This window comes from Neophocaena asiaeorientalis, unplaced genomic scaffold, assembly GCF_003031525.2.
Source record: "Neophocaena asiaeorientalis asiaeorientalis breed wild unplaced genomic scaffold, Neophocaena_asiaeorientalis_V1.1 scaffold376, whole genome shotgun sequence".
NCBI classification, from domain to species: domain Eukaryota; kingdom Metazoa; phylum Chordata; class Mammalia; order Artiodactyla; family Phocoenidae; genus Neophocaena; species Neophocaena asiaeorientalis.
Genome location: NW_020174368.1, coordinates 1,533,326 through 1,558,387, shown reverse-complemented (window position 1 = coordinate 1,558,387; position 25,062 = coordinate 1,533,326). Strand labels below are relative to the sequence as shown.

The 25,062-nt window shown below is 41.2% G+C and overlaps 1 protein-coding gene across 1 annotated transcript; it reads left to right on the top strand.

Moving 5' to 3' along the window:
* The first annotated feature begins 13,726 nt into the window (after positions 1-13,726).
* CCNB1 (cyclin B1) lies at positions 13,727-21,613 on the top strand. The gene is made up of 9 exons (XM_024756178.1): positions 13,727-13,972; positions 14,581-14,751; positions 14,845-15,015; positions 17,539-17,721; positions 19,114-19,272; positions 19,489-19,725; positions 20,000-20,140; positions 20,829-20,939; positions 21,388-21,613. The coding sequence occupies exons 1-9, from the start codon at positions 13,952-13,954 to the stop codon at positions 21,493-21,495; spliced, it is 1,302 nt and encodes a 433-aa protein (XP_024611946.1). The 5' UTR covers positions 13,727-13,951; the 3' UTR covers positions 21,496-21,613.
* The last annotated feature ends 3,449 nt before the right edge of the window (positions 21,614-25,062 follow it).

The following is a 25,062-nucleotide window of genomic DNA, read 5'->3' as shown; positions in this document are numbered from 1 at the left end:
TATTTGCAAATGAATAATTACTTTATTAGGGTAAAGAACTTAGACTAAGTTGTGTTCATGTTATTCACTCTGTCTTCTTCCTCTAAAGTAGAATATTCCATTTCTTGTTATGCATCTGGCATTCCAAGTTGCTTATTAAGCTGGTATCCAAGCAATGCTAGGCTTTTCATCTTTTCTTATGTTGTGGAACAGCCAGTGGAGAGAGTCATAAATAATTGTCAACTCAGAGTTAATTTTCTGCCTATAGATGTAACTTTTTAAAAAATTTCTGGAACATGTAGATGTAGAAGAAATATCGAAGAATTCGGTGGTTATTTTAAAGTTTAATAAGTAAATCTTGTTCATAAACCCTTGGGCACTATGAAATCAAAATACTTACTCTATAACTACTTTCTATAATAATATCTATATTTTTTTATTTCCAATTTAAACTGAATGTATAGTCTGAAAAGACTGTATGATAAATAGATACATAATAATATATGCAGTTTTATGAACACCAAAGAATGTTGACCAAGAGAAACTTTTGAATACCTATTTGTAAGCATCTGAGTATTTTCACTCTTATACTAGGAATTTTGATAAGTAGGATGAATTAATTTTAGTATGGATACTATTTTCTTATCTATACCATAATGGCAAACATGTATTTAAATCATATTTTTGTCTTACAAATTTAAAATGTGAGAGGTTTTAGAAATTTGTTATAAGTTATTTTGATATTTCTTGTCTTCTCTTTACACATTTTCTGGTCCAGAATCTTCAATACATATTAAAATTTTTGAGTGGTGGGAAAATAATTGCATATTGATGTTTTAATGTAATTTTTATACATTAAAAAATTTTAAGTAGATAGGTACAATAAATATTACATCATTTTTTAAATTGTCATTTCCCTTGGAAGGCATAAAAATAGCAAGAAAATTAAACTAATGTGATGGACGACTATCAAGATGAGAGAGAATGCAACACTGAAGGGTGAGGGAGTGCAGATGGAAAGTAGGGAAACTCCAGTATGGAGAGCACCAGGGTCCTGGTTCTGGCTCATACAAACCATATGACTTTAGGCAAATCAGCCTCTCTGGGTATCTTTTTTTTCCTCATACATAAAATGAGAATACAATCTGCTGAAATTCACGGATACGGAGCAACTGGAACCCACAAACTGCCAGTAGGAATTTGAAATGACGCAGCCACTTTGGAGAACCGTTTGGCCATTTCTTTTAACGTTAAGCATACAGCTCTCCTGTGACCCAGCAGTTCTACTCCTGGGTATTTACCCAAGAGAAATGGAAACATGTCTGCAGAAAGAGTGGTACAAGAATGTACATCTTGAGACCCCAAAACCGGAAAGAATCCAAATGTCCATCATCGAGAGAATGGATAAGTAAGTTATGGTGTATTTACAATGGACTACTTACTCAGCAGTTTTTTTAAAATTACTGTTACAAACAATATAAGTGAATCTCAAAAACATTATAAGTGAGGGGCTTCCCTGACAGTCCAGTGGTTAAGACTCTTCGCTCCCAATGCAGGGGGCACGGATTCAATCCCTGGTCGGGGAACTAAGATCCTACATGCCGCAGGGTGCGACAAAAATATATATATATATATGGGTGTGTGTGTGTGTATATATGCCAGCCACAAAAGAGGTCTACTATATGGTTCCATGTATATAAAGTACAAAAACAGAGAAGACTACTCTATAGTGTTAGAGCATAGAAATTTTCAATAGAGCATTAATTTTCAATTGTTGTCATAACAAATTACCATAAACTTAGGGCTTAACACAAACTTATTATCTTACAATTCTGTAGCTCAGAAGTCCAGTATGGGACTCACTGGGCTAAAATCAAGTTGCCACCGGGCTGCATTTCTTTCTGGAGGCTCTCATAATCCATTTCCTTGCTCATTCAAGTTGTTAGCTGAATTCAGTCCTAATGATTGTGACTGAGGTCCCTGTTCCTTTGCTGGTGTTCCCAGCTTCTAGAGACCACCTGCATTTTTTGGCTTGTGGCCCCTTTCCTCCATCCTCACTTGTGGCCCCTCTCCTCCATCCTCAAAGCCAGCAAGAGTAGGTCATGTGCTTCTTATACTTCAAATCTCTCCTGCCTCTCCTTCCACTGTAGCACCTTTCTCTGACTCACTCTTCTGTCTTCCTCTTCTACTTTTAAGGACTCTTGTGGTTACATTGGGCCCACCCAGGTACCAGATAATCCCCTATCTCAAAGTCCCTTTTGCCGTGTAACATAGTCACAGGTATGTTCATATTCACAGGTTCTGGGCATTAGGACAAGGACATCTTTCTGGGGGTCGTTATTTTGCCTGCCACGTGTTTGCCTTCCAAAGACTGGGAGTTTGTTAGAAAAAAAAGGCAGGGAGATCTTTTTGGAGTGATGGAAGTGTTCTATATCTAGAGCACAGTGGTGGTTACACAGATGTATACAATTGTCAAAATCTTAAGTATAACTTCTGCATTTTCTTTTTCAAGTGCTTTTATAATTTGCTAGTAATTATTCGAAGCTACTGTGTGGTAAGCACACAATTATCCATTTTTTCTCCTAGTACTCTGGTATTATCACATAATAAGTTAGCTATAACTGATCTAGTTCAATAACACAGTATAGTGGACTAGATTTTTTTCAGATACATTGTTCCTCTTTGTGGCTATTTTCCACTTGAATTTAGAGGCCAAGGAGGTTTCCTCTGCAACAAAGTACAATACATAGATCTGTCAATATTAATATTCACACAGTTATGGAAAGCCTATTTAAGAAAATAATACAATTCAGTAGTTTTTTTTTTTTTAAACATTGAATAAATCCATTCATACTCAACAAAATGCATTGAAGTTCTTTATAGCAAGACACTGCTCTAGGAGCTAGGGATAAAATCACCAATAAAACAGTCCTGCCCTAAAGGAGCTTACTTTCAAGTGTAGGACACAGACTAATATGTAAAAATGTCAGACTGTGATGAGCACTATGAGGAAAAGCAATAACTTATTGAACCCTTGCTGTGTACCAGGCAGACAGTGTTCTAAGCAATCAATATGTGTAATTATTATCCCCATTTTACTGATGAGGAAACTGAGGAAGAAAAAGGTTAACTTGCCCCCAGATCATACACCCAGTAAGTGGTAAAGCCAACTGTCCAAACCAGGCACTCTGGTTTCACCCTTAACAGGGGTGCTAGAGAATGGCCAAAAAGGATCTCTATGGGGGAAGACAACCTGATTTGAGTAAGGAAGCAAATGGTACCTAGTATCTTAGACCGTATTCTATTTTTTTAATAAATTTATTATTCATTCATTTATTTATTTTTGGCTCATTGGGCCTTTGTTGCTGCACACGGGCTTTCTCTAGTTGTGGCGAGTCGGGGCTACTCTTCGTTGCGGTGCGTGGGCTTCTCATGCGGTGGCTTCTCGTTGTGGGCTTCAGTAGTGGTGGCACGTGGGCTCTAGAGCTCAAGCTCAGTAGTTGTGGTGCACGAGCTTAGTTGCTCTGCGGCAAGTGGGATCTTCCCAGACCAGGGCTCGAACTTGTGTCTCCTGCGTTGGCAGGAGGATTCTTAACCACTGCGCCACCAGGGAAGTCCCGTATTCTATTAATAGCCACTATTCTATCCTGAAGGAACATCAAATGTAAGGCATTTGAGAAAGGAGGTGGTTAGCATGATAGAAGGAAAGCAAGAAGGCCAGTGTGATAGCAGCAAAATTAGTCAAGTAGCGTAGTGAGGACATGGAAAGTCTGTGAAGGACTTTGAGTAAGGAACTGACTCGAGCTGATGTGTTTCCAAAGGATCATGATAGAAGAGCCTAGTAGAATCCAAGGAAGAGTTAGAAGGCTTTTGCCCAAGCCTAAATGAGAGAGGATAGGGACTTGGGTAGACTAAGCAGCATGTTCATTGCCTCTTACCCATAAGCTCGCTGTTTAAGGTAAAAAATCAGACACAAACGCTGCCTTCACTATGCTTATTACAGTAGGGAAGATAAGATGTATGTAACTATAATTCAAGATTTAGAGAGTGCCGTAAGGGAGTGGCAAAGTTCAGAAAGTGGAGAAGTTACTTTTAGCTGAAGAGAAGAGGGTGAGGCTTCACAAAGGAGGTGGCATTTGATAGATCAAAGAGACCAGTGGGGTTGGAAATAGAAGGCAAGGGGATTAATTTCCTCTGGAATAAAGTGTGTATACCCATCAGTAGTTCAGTTTTGCACAATCATGGCTTTCGGGTGTGGGTGTGGAGTTAGTAGGCTTATGATTACGAAGGTTAGGCGCAGGGCATTGAGGATATTTGAATACCAGGTTACAGGTTAACCACATGGGGCTTCCCTGGTGGCGCAGTGCTTAAGACTCCGCGCTCCCAATGCAGGGGGCCCAGGTTCCATCCCTGGTCCGGGAACTAGATCCCACATGCGTGCCTCAACTAAGAGTTTGCATGCCACAACAAAGGAGCCCTGGAGCCTCAACTAAGGAGCCTGCCTGTCATACTAAGACCCGGCACAACCAAAATAAAGAGAGGGAGGGAAGGAGGAAGGAAGGAAGGAAGGGAGGGGGGAAGGAAGGAAGGGAGGGGGGAAGGAAGGAAAAGTTAACCACAGACCTGTTAGGTAATCATATGGGGGCTCATTGTCTAGCTCTGTAAAAATCATCAGGTAAGTTACAGTGACTTATACTCTTCAAATGCCTTATTTCAAGTAGGGTTTCCTATTGTTGGTTGCCTTCATTTTCCATAGGAGCAGGATAGGAATGCCTAACATGAAAGACTAAAATTGATATAGTGGGCTGGACACTGGCTGGCCTAGGAGTCAGACTCTCCCCCATAGCTGTGGTCTAAGGGCCAGTTGCTTATTCTCTGACTTAAAATGATAGGGTTTAGATCCAGTGAATATAAGGTGATCAAGCCCTTGCAGTCCTATGCAATCAAGGCTATAGTCCTTTTTTTTTTTTGGCCACAACGCACAGCATGTGGGATCTTAGTTCTGCGCCCCCTGCAGTGAAAGCGCAGAGTGTTAATCACCGTCCCAAGGCAACAGTCCTAAATTAATCTGTGGGAACCATTTTTGTTAAAGGCAACAGATGCATTAAATGCCTAAAGTGTACAAAGCACGGGTGGATGATACAAAGAGGTCTGATATGGTCTCTGCCCTCACAAGAAGGCAATAATTACTGAGCATATAAAAATATGTAAAAGCAGGGCTTCCCTGGTGGCGCAGTGGTTGAGAGTCCGCCTGCCGATGCAGGGGACACAGGTTCGTGCCCCGGTCCGGAGGATCCCACATGCCGCGCAGCGGCTGGGCCCGTGAGCCACAGCCGCTGAGTCTGTGTGTCCGGAGCCTGTGCTCCGCAACGGGAGAGGCCACAATGGTGAGAGGCAATCTATGTACTCTTATATGGGAAGTCCCTGGCGGTCCAGTGGTTAGGACTCCGTGCTTCCACTTCAGGGGGCACGGGTTCGGTCCCTGATCAGGGAACTAATATACCACATGCCACGTGGTATGGCCAAACAAAAAAGTATGTACTCTTATATGTGCATAGAATATTTTTGAAAGAAACCCAAGAACCTTTTAGTATATTTTCCTTTGTGGAGGTGGACTAACTCTTTATTGTATAACCTCCTTGACTATTAAATATAGCATCTAAAACCTAAAACCTAAAAAAAAATTAAAATTTTTAAAAAAGGCAAATCTCCCCCAGTGCTATCAACAATTTAAGGGACAGTAGAAAGGGGTTAAAATATACATCAGCTCTACAAATGTATAGAGTCAATGTACGCAACTGAGGAAGTTATTTTATGGTGTTTTTATGTATACTGTCATCTTTTTCAACTCCTGTTTCTATCAACATTTTAGTGTGAATGTGCCTGATTTTCAGTCAATACAATCAACCACTCTCAGTCTTTTAAACTTAATTTTTTTTTCAGTTACACACGTGTATTGTTTTAAAAAGTCAAATAGGACTTCCCTGGTAGCGCAGTGGTTGAAAGTCCGCCTGCCGATGCAGGGGAACGTGGGTTCGTGCCCCGGTCCGGGAGGATCCTGCGTGCTGCAGAGCGGCTGGGCCCGTGAGCCATGGCCGCTGGGCCTGCGCGTCCGGAGCCTGTGCTCCACAACGGGAGAGGCCACAGCAGTGAGAGGCCCGCGTACCGCAAAAAAAAAAAAAAGTCAAATAGTTCTTTTAAACTTATAACAAAATCAACACACCCCTGTCTCCCATTCCTGCTCTCTAAAAAGAATCATTTTCTATTCTTTTAACTGTGTGATTTGCTGTTTACAGTCATAATTCTCAATAAATTTCTTCTATTGCTATTTTTTTGGTAGCTGTTATACAGTTTTAAACATTACCCACTAACTTCTAACAATGGAAGATGAGGGTTTTTTGCTGTTTTATACCATCAGCACATATGCACATTCAAACACAACCCCCCCCTCCCCACCTTTCCAATATAATTGAACCCTAATTTGGGGTTAAATCACTATTCAGTGTTTTAATTATTTTATGACCATATGATTTACCAAAGTGCCCTAAGTACCGTATTATAATTAGATTTCCAATTTTTCTTTTAACAGCTAGTTTGTTCCAGATTTAATAGTGCCTTGCTTATTTTGATTTGCCTAGTTTTTCTGTACCTATCGCTCATTAATCTCCACCAGAAGTGTAAATCTCTTCTCAGTACATTCAAATACCTCAAGTAAGTTATCAATTTCATTTTTTTGCTTGGAGATGTCCCACCTAGAACCCACCTTCCTTATCATTCTATTCCAACGTGCACTGACTGCTCCTCAGGCCAACTAAAAAGTGTCAGCCTAGGATCACCTAAAGTCTTGGGAATTCCTTTTGCCTTTCTCCTGTGTTGGAATTACTGTTTTTTTGATCCCACATCTTCCTTTTTTTTTTTTTTTTTTTCGGCTGCACAGCACAGCATGCAGTATCTTAGTTCCCCAACCAAGGATCTAGGGATCGAATCTATGCCCCCTGCAGTGGAAGCACAGAGTCCTAATCACTGGACACTAGGGAATTCCCCTTCCTCTTTTTAAATTTCCGTCTTTGTTAGGAGAATACACACTCCAATAACTTCCTAAGAAAGGGTACATGGGAGATAATTTTAGAATTGCAAATCTAAAAATGCCTTTATTCTACCTCATGACTGTTTCATGGTTTGGCTGGGTACAGAACTATGGATTGAAAATCATTTTCCCACAGAATCTTGTAGCTTTCGACATTGCTGTTGAAGGTCTCGTTCCATTCTGATTCTAGATCCTTTGTATGCTATCTGATTTTGTTTCCTTTTAGGGTCTTCCCTTTATTCTAAATGTTATACACCAGCACAGTGTGCCATGAGATGAGTCTTTGGTTCACTTATTGTGCAAGGCACTCAGACATGGATTTATAAAACTCATGTTCTTTAGTCCTGGGAAGTTTTCTTGTATTATTTCTTTAATAATTTCCTCTTTGCATTTTCTCTTGTCTTTTTCTCTAGAACTCTGCTATTTGTTGTATGTCAGATCTTGTGGAATAATCCTCTAAATTTCTTATCTTTTCTATAGTTCATCTCTTTGTCTTCATGCCCTTTTTTCTGGGAAATTTTCTTGATTTTCTTTTACAAACCTGCTATTGCATATTTAATGTTTGTTATCATATTTTTAATTTCCAAGAGCTCTTTCTAAAACTTGCTTTTGGATCCATTATTACCTTTTCTTTCTCTGATGATATAAATAACTTTTATGTTTATTTCTTAGCTTTCTTCTCCTTGAATTGTCTGTTCTTCGTTGCTGCGTGAGGGCTTTCTCTACCTGCAGCGAGCAGGGGCTAATCTTCGTTGTGGTACACAGGCTTCTCATTGCGGTGTCTTCTCTTGTTGAGGAGCGTGGGCTTAGTTGCTCCGAACCATGTGGGATCTTTCCGGACCAGGGCTCAAAACCGTGTCTCCTGCATTGACAGGCAGATTCTTAACCACTGTGCCACCAAGGAAGTCCCCTGGAGTTTCTTTTTATATTTGTTTGTTAGGTCTCTTTCTTTTAAGTTGGAGGATTTCCTCAAATGTCCAGTGCTCCTTGGCTGGCTGTTAATACTTAAGAGTAAGAAATTAAAAACATTGATTAGAAGCTCTTTGTCAGTGTACAAGTATGTCAAATGGTGAGTGTCACTTTATTTTTTTTATTAGTTATCTGTCTTATACATATTAGTGTATATATGTCAATCCCAATCTCCAATTCATCCCACCCCCCCTTTCCCCCCTTGGTGTCCATACATTTGTTCTCTACATCTGTGTCTCTATTTCTGCCTTGCAAATCAGTTCATCTGTACCAAATCAGTTCAAATGTCCATACATTTGTTCTCTACATCTGTGTCTCTATTTCTGCCTTACAAATCAGTTCATCTGTACCATTTTTCTAGATTCCACATATATGTGCTTGTATACAATATTTGTTTTTCTCTTTCTGACTTACTTCAGTCTGTATGACAGTATATAGGTCCACATCTCTACAAATGACCCAATTTCGTCCCTTTTTTATGGCTGACTAATATTCCATTACTCAGATATGTACCACATCTTCTTCTTTTTTTTTATTTTATTTTTTAAAAATTTATTTTATTGAAGTAGAGTTAATTTACAATGTGTTAATTTCTGCTGTACAGCAAAGTGATTCAGGTATATATATATATATTTATGCTCACATGTATTCATATCTATCTGTAGTTTTGATTTGCATTTCTCTAATAATTAGTGATGTTGAGCAGCTTTTCATGTGCCTCTTGGCCATCTGTATGTTTTCTTTGGAGAAATATCTATTTAGGTCTTCTGCCCATTTTTTGATTGGGTTATTTGTTTTTTTAATATTGAGCTGCATGAGCTCTTTATATATTTTGGAGATTAATCCTTTGTCCGTTGCTTCCTTGCAAATATTTTCTCCCATTCTGAGGGTTGTCTTTTCATCTTGTTTATGATTTACTTTGCTGTGCAAAAGCTTTTAAATTTCATTAGGTCCTGTTTGTTTATTTTTGTTTTTATTTCCATTCCTCTAGGAGGTGGGTCAAAAAAGATCTTGTGATTTTTGTCAAAGAGTGTTCTTCCTATGTTTTCCTCTAAGAGTTTTATAGTGTCCAGTCTTACATTTAGGTCTTTAATCCATTTTGAGTTTATTTTTGTGTATGGTGTTAGGGAGTGTTCTAATTTCATTCTTTTACATGTAGCTGCCCAGTTTCCCCAGCACCACTTATTGAAGAGACAGTCTTCTCCATTGTATATCCTTGCCTCCTTTGTCATAGATTAGTTGACCATAGGTGCATCGGTTTATCTCTGTGATTTCTATCCTGTACCATTGATCTATATTTCTGTTTTTGTGCCAGTACCGTATTGTCTTGATTACTGTAGCTTTGTCGTATAGTCTGAAGTCAGCGAGTCTGATTCTTCCAGTTCCGTTTTTTTCCCTCAAGATTGTTTTGGCGGTGAGTGTCACTTTAAACATGATCCATCCATTTCATTGGTAACCCTTCCTAACCGTCTGTATTTTTAAGACTTTTCTCTTGGGCTGGTCCATTTCTCAGAGAGGCATGCTTTTATCTCACTTAGGAGGTTATAAGTCCAGCTGCCTGCATTTTAGGGGACTGAGTGGAAGAGGGAACTGGGTCTCACCATTGGGATGAAGAATTTCACTTCATCCCCGCTCAGCTTGCCTGGTGTCTGAAATCCAGAGTTCCATTAGTTCAGCCTCTCCCAAACATAAAGCTCTAATCATCTGCCAGGACCAAGAAGATGCTGCACTCTCACTGCACTCCTAAGTGCAGGAGGAAATCAAGCAATCCTGTTTTCAGCTCTACCTACACCACCAGTTTCACAGACTCCTGGTGCCTCCAGTACCCAAGACTGCTGGTGTCTACAGCATGAATCAGTTTGCTTCTTTACTTTCCATTGCCAGCTTAGCTTCCAACTTTCTTGGTCTGGTATTTCCATTAATACTCTTCAATGTGTTTCCTACTTCTAAAATGGTGTCATTATTGTCTCCTCACCCATCTTTGGGAGTTTATGCATTAAAAAAAAATCCCTTTACTGCCTTCCGGAAGAAACAAAGATAAATATGTATATTTAATCTGCCATGTTAAACCACTACTCCCTCTGAGAAACACTGCCTTCTCTTTTCTGAGACACCACTATTTGGTCTCCTACCTCTTTGGTGTTCTTGTCCAATTTTCCTAACTTCCTAACAGAGAGGGCCTCTCCCTCTCTGTTCAGTCTTTAAAGTGGAGGGCCCTGGGGCTTGCTCCTGGGCATCTACTCTTCTTTACATTCCTTCTTTAGATGACCTCATCTGCATCAGAGTTTAAATACTATCTCAGCAAAGGAGGCTTTAGCTCCCACCCTGGCCTCAGCCTAGTAGACCTCTCCCCTTGTATATCTCTAGGCATTTTCAAATGTCCTGCTACTCCCTAAAAGCTGTTCATCTGTTAGTGTTCTGTTTCATTTACTCAAGTCAAAACCTGAGTCATCCTTGACCCCTTTTCTCTCACTCCAAGCATGTAAACCATTAAGACCCAGCAAGTCTACCTCCAAAATATATCCAGAATCTATCCCATTCTGTCTACCATTACTAATACCATCAAAGCCATCATCTTTTGCCTGGCCTGCTACAGTAGCCTCTTAATGGCTCCCCTGCTTCTCTTCTCCTCCTGCTTCCCCCTCTGTCTCCTCCCCACCTATGTGTATTCTCTCCACAGTGACTACAGTAATCTTTCAGAAAAATAGATTATGCCACACCTTGACTTAAAACCCTCCAAAGCCTTCCACTGCACTTATCATAGCTTGGTTTACAAGGCCTTGTGTAATTTTACCCTTTCCAATTTCTTTAATCTCATCTCTACTCCCCTCCTCCCCCCATACTCTAGCCACACCAGCTTTTCTGAACATGACAAGCTCATTCCTATTACAAAAATTAATAAACAGAAAGCTCAATTAAAATAGAATGGGAGGTCAGAAAGGGGAGCTTTCTTGCCCTGTGACTTTGGCAGAGCCCAACAAGAAAAAGAGAGACTTCCTCCTCTTACCTGGCAAGAGCTCAGCCAATAAAAAGCCACTATATTTCAAATTCTCAATTCCTCCAAAGGACTCTGTTTACTATAGTCCTCCCAACTGCTTTTCCCCTCTCTATAAGAGTCCTCTCCTTGTGGCATGGGACTTGCATGGCTTGCCAAGGGTACAGATCCCAAATCGCAATTCTTTGTTGATCCTGAATAAACCCATTTTTGCTGGAGAAATAACTGGAAGTCTATTTATTTTAGGTCAACACTATCATTGGGTTGTCACAGACTATTTCCTTTATCTGGAATGTTTTTCTTCTTGTCATTTAAACCTCAGCTTAAATGTCAACTTCTCAGACCATCCCTGACCACCAAGTCTAAGTCAGCTACCAAATCACTCTATTTGCATCACTTTCTTTTTATTCTCTGCCTAGCACTTAGTACTATCTGATATTTTTCCTACTTTACTTACTTATTTAGTCTCTGTCCTATTGTAATATATGCTTAATGAGAGCAGGGATCTCATCTGTTTTGTTCAGGGCTGTATTCCTAGCACCTAGAACATCACCTGGTATGCAGTTGGCACTACTAACTGGGCCATGGTTGAGAACATTGAGTAGTTCACCGAGAAGAAAAGTCAAGTTTCTAAGTGTTATAAAGAAAGGAGATGATCCATGAAACTTGTGTTAATTATGCATCAAAGGTTAACATTCTGAATAGAAATCATAGGGGGAAAGTCATAGGGGGACTTCCCTGGTGGTCCAGTGGCTAAGACTCCATGCTCCCAATGCAGGGGGCGCAGGTTCAATCTCTGGTCAGGAAACTAAATCCCACACGCCACAACTAAGACCTGGAACAGCCAAATAAATAAATATTTTTAAAAAAGAAGAAGAAATGAGTTATAGGTATGTACATAGCTGAAAAGATTTCTCAAGCTTAGCACTACCAGACTACTGACATTCGGGGCTGGATAATTGTGTGTGTGTGTGTGTGTGTGTGTGTGTGTGTGTTTAGAGGGTGTAGGGGCTGTCTTGTGCACTGTAGTATGTTTAGAAACATCTCTGGTTTCTACCCACTAGATGCCAGTAGCACCTTCCCAGTCATGACAACCAGAAATGCCAAATGCCTCTCCACCCTTGGGACAAAATGTTCCCCAGTTGAGAACTACTATGTTAAAAGAAGTTCCACTGAGCAATGGTCAGGAAGTGGTCTTCACTTAGGTCTGCTAAAGGCCTGGCATCTTAGGGTCATTCAAAGTGTATGGCTTTTTATCAGCTTCAGCTAGTTCGAGAGAGCCCATGGCATTGGGACAATAGTGTCAACAGTTCCTAAGCAAGTGCTGCTGTGAGGGGAGGTGAAATCTAGGGGGAAATTTGATGAGAAGCACAGTCTTAAAGTGTCTCCCCACGGACACTTTATTCGTTGTCAGAAACAAACAACTAAATGTTCACTGGAGAAAGCAGGTAGCAGCTTGGCCAAGTGATCAAAATTAATCTCACTTATGGGGAACAGGTGAACACAATGTGTCTGCAGAGTTGATCCCCTAAGAAGAATATGATGTCACCTACGTGGCATAACAGCCAAGAGTACATAACCTTGATGTAAATCACAAGGAACAATTAGACAAACGCAAAAATAAGAAAGTTCTATTTTCTAAAAAGTGGCATGGAGTACAGTATTCTTCAAAACCATCAGTGTTATAAAAGACAAAGAAAAGCAGCAGGATCTGTTCCAGACTAAAGGAGGCTACATGCAACATTGACCCTAGCTGGATCCTGTACTGGAGAAAAGAAAATGCTAAGAAGGACATTATTAGGTCAACTGACAAAACTGGAATACAAACTAGGTTGAATACAATGTTGTGATAAAGTAAATTTATGAAGTTGATAACTGTAGTGTGATTATGTTAAAAGAACATCCCTTTTACTTAGGAAATACACACTGAAGAATTGAGGGATAAGGGGCCATGATAACATAACTTACCCTCAAATTTTTCAGGAAGAAAATGTTTATATACAGTTATACATGGATAGATCTATATATGAGAAAGAGATTAAGTAAATGATAAAGCAAAAGGGGTAAAAGGGTAAGGATATTTGAATCTGGGTAAAGGGTATACGTGTGTTCCTTGTAATATTTTTGTTTGCAACTTTTCTAAGTTTGAAATTATTTTCAAATTAAAAGTAAAACAAAAAGATTGGCTTTGGGAAAAAATTTGATTGAAGTAATCTGGCACGTTAAGAGGCTGGCAATATTCTTAAGAGACAATTACAGTTGTGGAAACGTCATGGATCTAAAGAAATCTAAGTTTAGTCCCCTGTTACTAATTTGTTATCCTGAGAAAATCACCCAAAGCCTCTCTGAGCTTCAGTTTCTCCAACCCAGAGTGCTGCCAGAATGATCAAATGAAAGAATGTATATACAAAAGCTTTCCCTGCTACATGTCACTGCAGAAGAGGAAAGTGTGTTTAACAATAAGTAGGACTAAAGCCATAACTTCCTCTCACGTCAAACCAGCGGCTCCACTCTCTTTTCCAAGGCACCGCTGCTAACCATGGCGGCGCACAGCTTCGCCTCTCCAGGTGGGCGGTGATCACCCCTCTCCAGGTGACAACAGTAGCTGCTTGAGGGCGCAGGCGCCGAGCCAGACCACGTGATGGTATGGCCCCACCCCCGCCCGAACTTTTTCGCGGGATCGCCCTGGAAACGCATTCTAGGAGGAACCGGCCGCCGCCAATGGGAAGCGAGCGAGTGCCACGAACAAGCCAATAGGGAGGGAGCGGTGCGGGGTTTAAACCTCAAGCGGGGCCAGATTCCTCCCGGCGTGCTGCGGAGGAACGGCTGTTGGCCTGCGGTGGGTTCAAGGTCCCCGGCTGGTCTGGGGCTCCCGTGCTCTGCTTCTCCCCACTGAGCTGCTGCCTGGTGCAGAGGAAGCCATGGCGCTCCGGATCACCAGGGTGAGCTGCTAGGGACGGTGAACAAACGCGGCTCTCCCGGCTCGCTGCGTCTCCTCTCCCTATCTCGCCTGCAGGAGTTCCCCTGGCAGGAGTTGACCGGGACAGATTTGGGGGGAGGATGGCGGTCGGTGGGCCCCTAAAATGGTGGGAGAGTTTGGGGTGCGGACAGACGGAGAGAGGAAGGTGAGAAAGAAGTGGATGGGGCTTGGATAAAGTGGGGGGGGAGGGGACAGATGGAGGGTAGACGCGAAACCTTTTGTAAATGGTGACGGAGGACCCCTGGGCGAGCTCCCACCAACTGCATACCCCCCTCCCCACAGGAAAGCTTCCTGCAATTAAGGCTTTTTCGATTTCCTTTCAAATGTAAATTCATGGTATTTTAGGTCAGGCGGGGACTGAGCAGGCAATCCCTCAATAGGTGAAAGAACAGGTTCGGGGAGGAATCTGGCTTGTTACAGCTTTAGCGTAGACCCTGGAACGCAGGTTTCCCCTGGGAACCCATTTACAGTCGGCATTCCTCCTGAGAGCCTCTGTTTTGCCCCCGCTTTAACCGTTGATTTACTCTAACTTGGCCGAGCCAGCTCTCAAAGTGGTCTTGCTTCTTACAGAACACGAAAATTAACGCTGAAAATAAGGCGAAGGTCAGTATGGCAGGCGCAAAGCGCGTGCCTGTGGCCACTGTTGCAGCCTCTAAGCCCGGGCTGAGGCCAAGAACAGCCCTTGGAGACATCGGTAACAAAGTCAGTGAACAGCCACAGGCCAAATTGCCCCTGAAAAAGGTAACTCTTCCTGATTCAACTACTCTGTAAGAGTCTGCCTTCCAACTGTAACCTGTGATGGAGAAAATTCCATTCTCTCCTTTTCATCCACAGGAAGCAAAAACTTTAGCTGCTGGAAAAGTTATTGCTAAAAAACTACCAAAACCTCTGGAAAAGGCTCCTGTACCTGTGCCGGAGCCCCAGCCGGAGCTGGATCTGGAGCCAGAGCCAGAGCCGGAAACCGAGCCTGTTAAAGAAGAGAAACTTCCCCCTGAGCCTATTTTGGTAAACTTAACTGTAATATTTTAGAGCCTGTTGATTGTTTCTTTTCCCTTCATTTTACTAATGCATGGCATAGCATTTGACTAAATAGGAAAAATAGTAACATGTATAGAGTGCTTAGCAGGAGGTAGGCTCTGCTAAGCACTTTACATGCATTAGCTCACGTAATCTTACACTCTCTTAGTGCACTGGTATTATTACCTCTACTTTTAGATAACGGCATAGAGAAGTATTAAGTATCTTTTCTAGAGTCGTATCTCATTAGTGGCACATAATTGGATTCAAACCCAGGCTATCTGGCTTCAGAATCTATGCTTTTAATTGCTTTGTTATACTACCCCTCCTTTGTTTACCGTACTGAGTAGTAGCTGCCTGGACTAAAGATTTTGCTGTCTTTGGGTACAAGCCATCTCTGGCCAGAATTTATTGACTGAAACACAGATTGTTCTCTTGAGTCCTTTTTTTTTACTCCATAATGTGGTCACCAAATAATTAATAATAAATCTGTAACATTGGAATTTATATAAGGATGTAAAGCAGAAAATGGAGCTATTCAGAGAAGGTAAGAAGATGAGTTAACAGCCTCAAAAACCAAGAACATTTTATTAAATATCAGGTATGTAAATGTATCTACTCCTGTGAAGAAAATATACACCATCTAGAAGAGGCTGCTTTCCTGACACTTCAATGAACTGCATTTTTTTTTCTTCAATATTTATTTATTTGGTTGTGGCTTGCTGGCTCCTTAGTTGCGGTACTTGGGCTCCTTAGTTGTGGCATGCGAACTCTTAGTTGCAGCATGCATGTGGGATCTAGTTCCCTGACCAGCAATGAACTGCATTCTTAAGTTCTAATTTTTAAAACTTCATTAAAGCTGGTTGGGAAAATGATCGGTTAAAGTTATTCAGCCTAGCTGTCTATATCCAAGGGAAAGGGATGTGAGGCTATGGCTTTAGTATTGTCCTTCTGGACATATCACAGAAACCTGTAGCATGCGCAGTCTTTAACTGGCCATACCAAAAGACCTGAGCTTTCCGTCAAAGTCCCATACTGATTCTTGCCTTCACTTTCCCACCCTCTTTCTGTTTGTTTTGTTTTGTTTTTGCAGTGCGCAGGCTCAGCGGCCATGGCTCACGGGCCCAGCTGCTCCGCAGCACGTGGGATCCTCCCAGACCGGGGCACGAACCCATGTCCCCTGCATCCCCGTGTCCCCTGCATCGGCAGGTGGACTCTGAATAACTGCGCCACCAGGAAAGTCCTCCCACCCCCTTTCTTTTAACTGATAACCTTCTCATCCTTCAAAACAGCTCAATCATCGACACCTAAAGCTTTCCCTAACTTTCCCAACCCTACCCTAACTTCCTGCACCTCTAGGATTTGTTCCGAGAATCAATCTCTTTACTTCATTTACTTATTTCTTCTAAATTCAAAGCCCCTTGAGGACACCATAAAGCTAGTGCCTAGCATAGAGCTTAAGAAAGTGCTCAATAGGGCTTACCTGGTGGCACAGTGGTTCACAGTCCGCCTGCCGATGCAGGGGACACGGGTTCGTGCCCCGGTCCGGGAAGATCCCACATGCCGCGGAGCGGCTGGGCCCGTGAGCCATGGCCGCTGAGGCTGGGCGTCCGGAACCTGTGCTCCACAACGGGAGAGGCCACAACAGTGAGAGGCCCGCGTACTGCAAAAAAAAAAAAAAGGACATGCTCAATAAATGTTTGGACAATGGGGTAACTGGAGCTTGAAGAAAATGGTTCATTATAACAAAGTCAGTTAATCCTTTGTAGTTTCGGGGCTTCCCTGGTGGCGCAGTGGTTAAGAATCCGCCTGCCAATGCAGGGGACCCGGGTTCAAGCCCTGGTCTGGGAAGATCCCACATGCCACAGAGCAACTAGCCCCGTGTGCCACAACTACTGAGCCTGCGCTCTAGAACCCGCGAGCCACAACTATTGAACATGCTTGCCACACTACTGATGCACGTGTGCCTAGAGCCGATGCTCTGCAACAAGAGAAGCCACCGCAATGAGAAGCCTGCGCAACTCAATGAAGAGGAGACCCCACTCCCGCAACTAGAGAAAGCCCGCTTGCAGCAACAAAGACCCAACACAGCCAAAAATAAATAAATAAAATCCTTAGTAGTCGGGACAGGACATGTGTTCTCCTGTGCCGTGGGAAGCAGGCCATGTTACTAAAGACTAACTTGTCATTCACTTGGATTAACTTTACATGACATTGCTAAGCAAATGCGTTACTTATCCGTTTCCTTTGGAGGAAAGTCTAGATGTGAACTTGCTTCCTCTCTGTTTTACCTGTTAGCATTCTGACTCTAAACTGATTCAGTCTTAAGTTGGCATTTCATCTTTCATATTACTCACTTCCTGAAGACAAATTGAATAAATTTGTAAAGGTAAATGAATTGTATTTCTGTTCAGCAGATAGTCTCTTGAATTGGTACCAATAATCTGACCTTCATTCCCAGATTGTATGCTCCTCTTTGCTATTATCTCAAAAAGTCCATTCTGTTTCAAGGTTGATACTCCCTCTCCAAGCCCCATGGAAACATCTGGCTGTGCCCCTGCAGAAGAGTATCTGTGCCAGGCTTTCTCTGATGTAATTCTTGCAGTGAATGATGTGGATGCAGAAGACGGAGCAGATCCAAACCTTTGTAGTGAATATGTAAAAGATATCTATGCTTATCTGAGACAACTTGAGGTCAGTAATATGAAACCTTTGTTTTTTCTAAACTGCATCTAGCTTTATTAAAGAGATTTTCCATTAACAGTTCACAACAATTTAAGCAAGATATGAGCAGCATTTCTTAACAGTAGGTTCCGCTTTGAAATTCTTCATGGAAAAATAAAAAATAAGCCAATGTAATTTTTTTTTTTTTTTGGTGGGGGCGAGGGTTGCATGCATGGCTTGTGGGATCTTAGTTCCCTGACCAGGGATTGAACCCCGGGCCTGGCAGTGAAAGTCCTAACCAGTGGACGGCCAGGAAATTCCCAATGAAGTCTCTATTTGCCATTTTGAACAGGGAAAATTCAAAGTGAGAGTGGATACTACCGTGGCTCTTCCTAAAGGAAAGTCCACAGATTGAAAGGTATTTTATATCTATCACAGTTAGGAGTGAGTGAGTCCCAAATTCTGGGTTTAAGGAGCATAACAGGCAGGAGGTACATGGTAATGGAGAAGATGCTGAAAAACTATAGCCAAAAAAAGGCATTTTGGGTCAGTGTTGCTTATGAGCATGTGATATCAGGGAAATTGTTCTTTGTGTACAAGAGGAGTATACTCAAAAGCTAAAGGTTTTGGTTTTCTTCCATTTCATCCTATTTCTGAAACTTTCTATTAGTGTTCTTTGCCCTTTTCCCCCCCAGACAAGGAAGCATTCTGTATGTTAACAGCATAAGCTGTACAGTTACCAAATTTACCCAGTTGCTTGTTTATAATGCGTTGTGTTCTAGTGGCATCATTAACATCTTCAGGTTCTTGCCTGGTTCTTTTGGGCATCTCCATTTTCTACAGGATTGTCCTGGTTCCTTGCCAGGACCGGCCTTCTGCTGTGGATTTCTTTTCTCCCTTGTCTTTAAAGTTTGTGTTCTAACTTTGGAGGAGTGGGTTTAGCAGATGTGTGTGCTGGATTTTGATGGTTGACTTTTGTTACCTATGGTGTTTGGGGGGTTTAAACCCTGGAGTAGGAGTGGTAGCATATTGGTTCCAGCTGATCTGGAAGCTGCTGCTATATTTTCTACTTCATAAAGCTCAGGCTGTGGGTTTTAGAGTCTTAAGTGAAAAGATCTGAGGTGATAGGTAGTATGGTATCCTTATTTGGGAAGAAGCGAGGAAAGGGTGTGGGCCAGTAGTAGTGATGGTGAATTGGACATAGTAAGATTTGCCAATATGAAAACCTGTCACACTGTCCTGTTTAATGTTTGCTTTCTTTGTTTCTCAGTGGTAGAGCTGTTTGCAGCGACCAAATGAATAACTGAGTTAAGAACATTTTAGAGATTCTAAATGTTCCAGAGCTATTTTGAGGTGACTATTTCTGGTCAGAAATGTCATGTGGAGTCTTGCTTCTTAGGATAATCAGCATTTCTTTTGCAGGAAGAGCAAGCAGTCAGACCAAAATACCTACTGGGTCGTGAAGTCACTGGAAACATGAGAGCCATCCTAATTGACTGGCTAGTGCAGGTTCAAATGAAATTCAGGTTACTCCAGGAGACCATGTACATGACTGTTTCCATTATTGATCGGTTCATGCAGGTGAGCATAAGTCACCACCTGAGGGTTCTCCCTTCCAGGGTCCTAGCTGAGTCATAAGAAACAGACTTTTTCAGCTAAAATCTGTTTTGAGGCATGGGGTGTCATTAATTGAGATTCCGTTGTGAGAGTGTGTCTTTCCCACCACTCCTTCACAATTCTGTGTCTCCTTTTTCAAATATGTATTACTTGTTGATCCAGCTGAAATTCCCATTGCAGGATAACTGTGTGCCCAAGAAGATGCTGCAGCTGGTTGGCGTCACTGCCATGTTTATTGCAAGCAAATACGAGGAAATGTACCCTCCAGAAATTGGTGACTTTGCCTTTGTGACTGACAACACCTACACTAAGTACCAAATCAGACAGATGGAAATGAAGATTCTAAGAGCTTTAAATTTTAGTCTGGGTCGCCCTCTACCCCTGCATTTCCTTCGGAGAGCATCTAAGATTGGAGAGGTACAGATTTCTTGAAACCTTTGGTATGGTACATTAGGGAATACTGCTGGCCAATGAGATCTAATTCAAGTGCCTTGTATTTATACCTAACTACATGAGGAAGGGATAAAGATGGTATTTATTTCCAATCAGGCTGTATGTTAATATTATTATTAAAGCGTTTCACGGGCAATTGCATTTGAGAGTTTGTAGGCACACATCTGTAGTTAGTTATGGGCATACCAGTTACTGCCAATGCAGAATTCTCTGACAGAACCTGTGGGTTTTATTCCAGGTTGATGTTGAGCTACATACTTTGGCCAAATATCTGATGGAACTAACTATGTTGGACTACGATATGGTGCACTTTCCTCCTTCTCAGATTGCAGCGGGAGCTTTTTGCTTAGCACTGAAAATTCTTGATAATGGTGGATGGGTAAGCTCTGTCTTACCAGGGTAACTGAGGTTACCCTGGTCCCCTGCATCGGCAGGCGGGCTCGCAACCACTGCGCCACCAGGGAAGCCCCACCCTGAGCTTTTAAATTGTAATATTTACAGCATACAGAACTGTTGTCATTAAAGGACAGTTCAAATGGTTCTTAAATATGGCATCTACTGAGGGAATAATTTAAAATATCTTGTTTGTGATATCTCCATAGAATGCTTCCGTTTCATTGCCTAATCTCATCTATCTATACCCCTTTGAGAAAGGCAGAGCAGCTGCTACTCCTTACAGATGGAAAAGCTCAAGCAGGTCAAATGACATACTAGAAGTTCATTCGTATTCGTTGATTCAACAAGTATTTCTCCTATATGCCATGTGATACTCTAGGCCCTAGAAATAGAATTTATGCATGAGAAAGTCAGCTCCAAAGAACTTGGAGTCTAGCTTTGGGGTGGGCAAGTCAGCAATTTAAAAAGTGTAATTAGGTTGGAGCACAGGATCCTAGAGAAGCCATGAAAGAAGGGTATTTGGGGAAGAAGGGGTCTTAAGCTTGTCTTAAATTTTGATTATAATCAGCCATACAGTATCTACTTCCCTACCCTAGTTTTAAATAACATCTAGAAATTTTATGAAAATCATTGGTGATGAGCATTTTCAACATTAACTTTTGTTGTCTTAGACACCAACTCTACAGCATTACCTGTCATACACTGAAGAATCCCTTCTTCTTGTTATGCAACACCTGGCTAAGAATATAATCATAGTGAATCGTGGGCTTACAAAGCATATGGTGAGTCAGTGGTACTGTATGGTGTTGGGAAAAGTGGAAAATCATTAAGGTTTTTTGTTTTTTGTTTTTTGTTTTTTTAGTAAATTTATTTATTTATTTATGGCTGCGTTGGGTCTTCGTTGCTGTGCTCAGGCTTTCTCTTGTTGCACTGAGCGGGGGCTACTCTTCGTTGCGGTGCGCAGGCTTCTTATCGCGGTGGCTTCTTTGGGCCTAGTTGCTCCGCGGCATGTGGGATCTTCCCAGATCAGGGCTCGAACCCATGTCCCCTGCATTGGCAGGCAGATTCTCAACCACTGCGCCACCAGGGAAGCCCCAGTCATTAAGATTTTATGCCTGTAAATTCACAGCTTGCTTTTAAGGAGTTGATTTTTAAGTGTATATGTGTATAGTTGGTTCTTAAGATGTTTTCCTCTTTTCCTTCATTAATTACTATGCTTTTCTCTTCCAGACTATCAAGAACAAGTATGCTACGTCTAAGCATGCTAAGATCAGCATTCTAGCACAGCTGAATTCTGCACTAGTTCAAGATTTAGCCAAGGCTGTGGCAAAGGTGTAACTTGTGAACTTTGGAATACTATAAAATCTGCAAATAAAATTGGCACCATGTGCCATCTGTACATACTATATGTTACATTTATTTACTTTTAATAAAGTTGTAGTCCTTTTTACTTAAACCTTAACTCATTTGAATGTGGCTGCTTCCCACAGGTTATTTTAAAGGTTCAGTGGGGGTATAGTTAAAAAAAAAACTGCTTTCAATTACCTGGGGACCCAATTAATATACACAATTAGTTCTTGGCTCTTGTTTTTATGTACCTGGCTTTACTTCAGATAAATTACTAAGCTCTTGAGGGCATTTACAATCCTTACTTACTTTATATCATACTGTATGTAAGCCCAGTCATCTTAAGAGAATTGGCTGCCTAGTTCTATGTAAGGAAAAGTACCACCTCATTCCCAATTTCCCCGATTTCTATTTCCTCTGGTGGTTGCTGCTGTAATTCTAAGTAATCTACTCGTACCACTTTCTTACATTATCAACTTAAACTAGTATCAGCTTTTTCACTTGGAAAAATAAGAATTTTAATATATATTCAAAACCTAGTTTGCCTTTTCTTTATTGGTTAAGAAAATAAAACAATCCTCAAAACAAGTATCTAAAAACGTTTATTTACCCACCCCCTCTTACTCTCCTACGTCTCAATCCCATCCACCTGAAGGGTATCAGGAGTTTGGGATGTAGCCAGTCATGCCTTCTATGAATATAGACCTGCATGTAAATTATAGCGGGGGTATTAAAAAAATGAGATCATTCTATATACTTGGCAATTCTTTCAACATGGACAAGCCTTACCTGTATTTGGGCATTATAGTCCATAGTATGGATATACTATAATGTAATTAACCATTCCCCTGTTCAGATTGCTTTTTGTCTTTGCTCCTACAGACAATGCTGTTTAAATGTCATTATATCCCATGCCTTTCTTTATGTACACTGGGTTCTCCAAAGAGTGTGTTCTAAGTTCTGGCAGGTACAGCCAGCTGACTTTCTCAGTGTCATCAGCAATAAATGTACAAAAGTTCTGGTTTTCTCTGCATCCTTGCCAGAACTGAAGGTAATCATTCTCTTTAATTTCTGTGAGTTTGGCAAAAAATACCCTATTTTGTTTGCTGTTCTAATTTATACTTCTCATGAGTAGTTGAATCAATTTTTGTTGTCTGCTTATTTATCAATTTGTAAGGCTTTCTCAGTTTGTCGTTTGCCCTAAATCTGTTTATGCTATATCTTTTGCCATGCAGACACTTTAAATTTTTATATTATCAAAACTATTTTTTCTGTAGTTGCTTTTGGATTTTTGGTGTTATGGTCAACATCACCCCCAAACCATTACCATCTCTTAAATTTCTAAATTTTTCCTGCTTAGGTCTACAAGCCCTCAGTAAACTGTTTTTTGGTGTTTTTTTTTTTTTTTGCGGTACGCGCGCCTCTCACTGTTGTGGCCTCTCCCGTTGTGGAGCACAGGCTCCGGACGCGCAGGCTCAGCGGCCGTGGCTCACGGGCCCAGCCGCTCCACAGCATGTGGGATCTTCCCGGACCAGGGCACGAACCCGTGTCCCCTGCATCGGCAGGCGGACTCCCAACCACTGCGCCACCAGGGAAGCCCAGTAAACTTTTTGTATGTTGTATGAGATAGGATTCTTAACTTCCAGATGGATGCCATTTGTGCCAGCCAGTACTGTATGTTTAAAATCCTCCTTGTACAATTGAAACATCAGTTTTTATTGTTCCCGGATCTACTTGTTTCTTCCTGTGATTAATATAGTTTTTTTTGTTTTGTTTTGTTTTGTTTTGTTTTTTTGATTAATATAGTTTTACATTAAGTTTATCTGGTATGATGAGGCTACCACTGTTTCCCAAATATGTGGGGGCAATTTCAAACACATGAACCTTAAAATTCTGTCCAGTTACTGAAAAGCTCCTTTGAGATTTTGACTGTATATTATATACGTATATATAGAGTGTTATGTACTAGCTCTGGATAGACTGATAATTGTCTTCCCATCCAGAAGCATTTTTCTCCATCAAAGACTTGTTGCATGCCCATTGCAATATTAGAATTTAATTATGTAATTGCTGTACTTTTCTTGTCAAGTTTATTTTTGGGTTTATGCTTTTTTTGTCACTATTGTAAATAGGCCATATTTCCTACCTCTTTTTTTTTTTTTTTTCTTTTTGCGGTACGCGGGCCTCTCACCGCTGTGGCCTCTCTCATCGCGGAGCACAGGCTGTGGACGCGCAGGCCCAGCGGCCATGGCCCACGGGTCCAGCTGCTCCGCGGCATGCGGGATCCTGCCGGACCGGGGCACAAACCCACGTCCTCCACATTGGCAGGCGGACCCCCAACCACTGCACCACCAGGGAAGCCCCCATTTCTATTTTTTATTGCTAGTTGTATTTTTGCTACCCAGTTGACATCGATGTTCTTACTTGATTTTAGTGCTTTTCTAGGCCTTAAATCCCCAAATTTTATTTTTTCAACTGTATGATATATATCTATATATTTTTAATGCAGAGGGACTGCCTTTAATTTATTTATTTATTTTTGCTGTGTTGGGTCTTCGTTTCTGTGCGAGGGCTTTCTCTAGTTGTGGCAAGCGGGGGCCACTCACTATCGCAGCCTCTCGTTGCGGAGCACAGGCTCCACACGCGCAGGCTCAGTAGTTGTGGCTCATGGGCCTAGTTGCTCCGTGGCATGTGGGATCTTCCCAGACCAGGGCTCGAACCCGTGTCCCCTGCATTAGCAGGCAGATTCTCAACCACTGCACCACCAGGGAAGCCCCAACTATATGATTTTTAAGTTATTGTTTTAGAGTCTCCAAAACAACATTGATAATCGGTAGATCCCCGTCTTATTCCTGGGTTAGACATCTCTTCAATATTTTTACCATCTAATATTTATCTGTTAGTCTTTTTAAAAAAAAAACAGAAAAACTCCAATGATATCATAAGCTGAAAGAGTAAATAAAATTCCCCAGCCTTGACTATTAAAAACTCACAGCAGGAAGAGAAATTTAAAATCTATTCATTTATTGAAAGCTAGCTAAATTAATCTGTAAAGTCACCTGGCCTGTTGCTGCTTATAATGGTAGCTTTCCATGGTTTTTTGGTGTTTCTTAGGAATTCACCACCACCACCACCTTAGAAAATCATCCATTCTGGATTTTCTAAATTATAGCTGTAGAGGTATATGATATTATTCAATCTCTTTTGTATTATAACTTCTCATTCCTGATGTTGAATACTTGTGTTTTCTAATCAGGTTTGGCTAGGGGGTCTTTTACTGGTGTTTTGAAACAATGATACAAAGGTATCATTTCTACTACCTTTATTTTGTAGTTTTAGCTTTTATGTTAATTCTCACCATCTGCTTTTCTTTTGGTTATTTTCTAGTTTAGGTTAAATATTTAATATAATTTTAGTAATAAAAGCCTTTGTATATACATTTTCCTCTGTGATAGCTGGTTTCTAAAGTTCTCTTTCATCAATATCTGGTTATTTTGTGATCCTTTTTGATCTGGAGATTATTTTACTGCTTATTTTCTAAGTAGTTTATTTATTTTT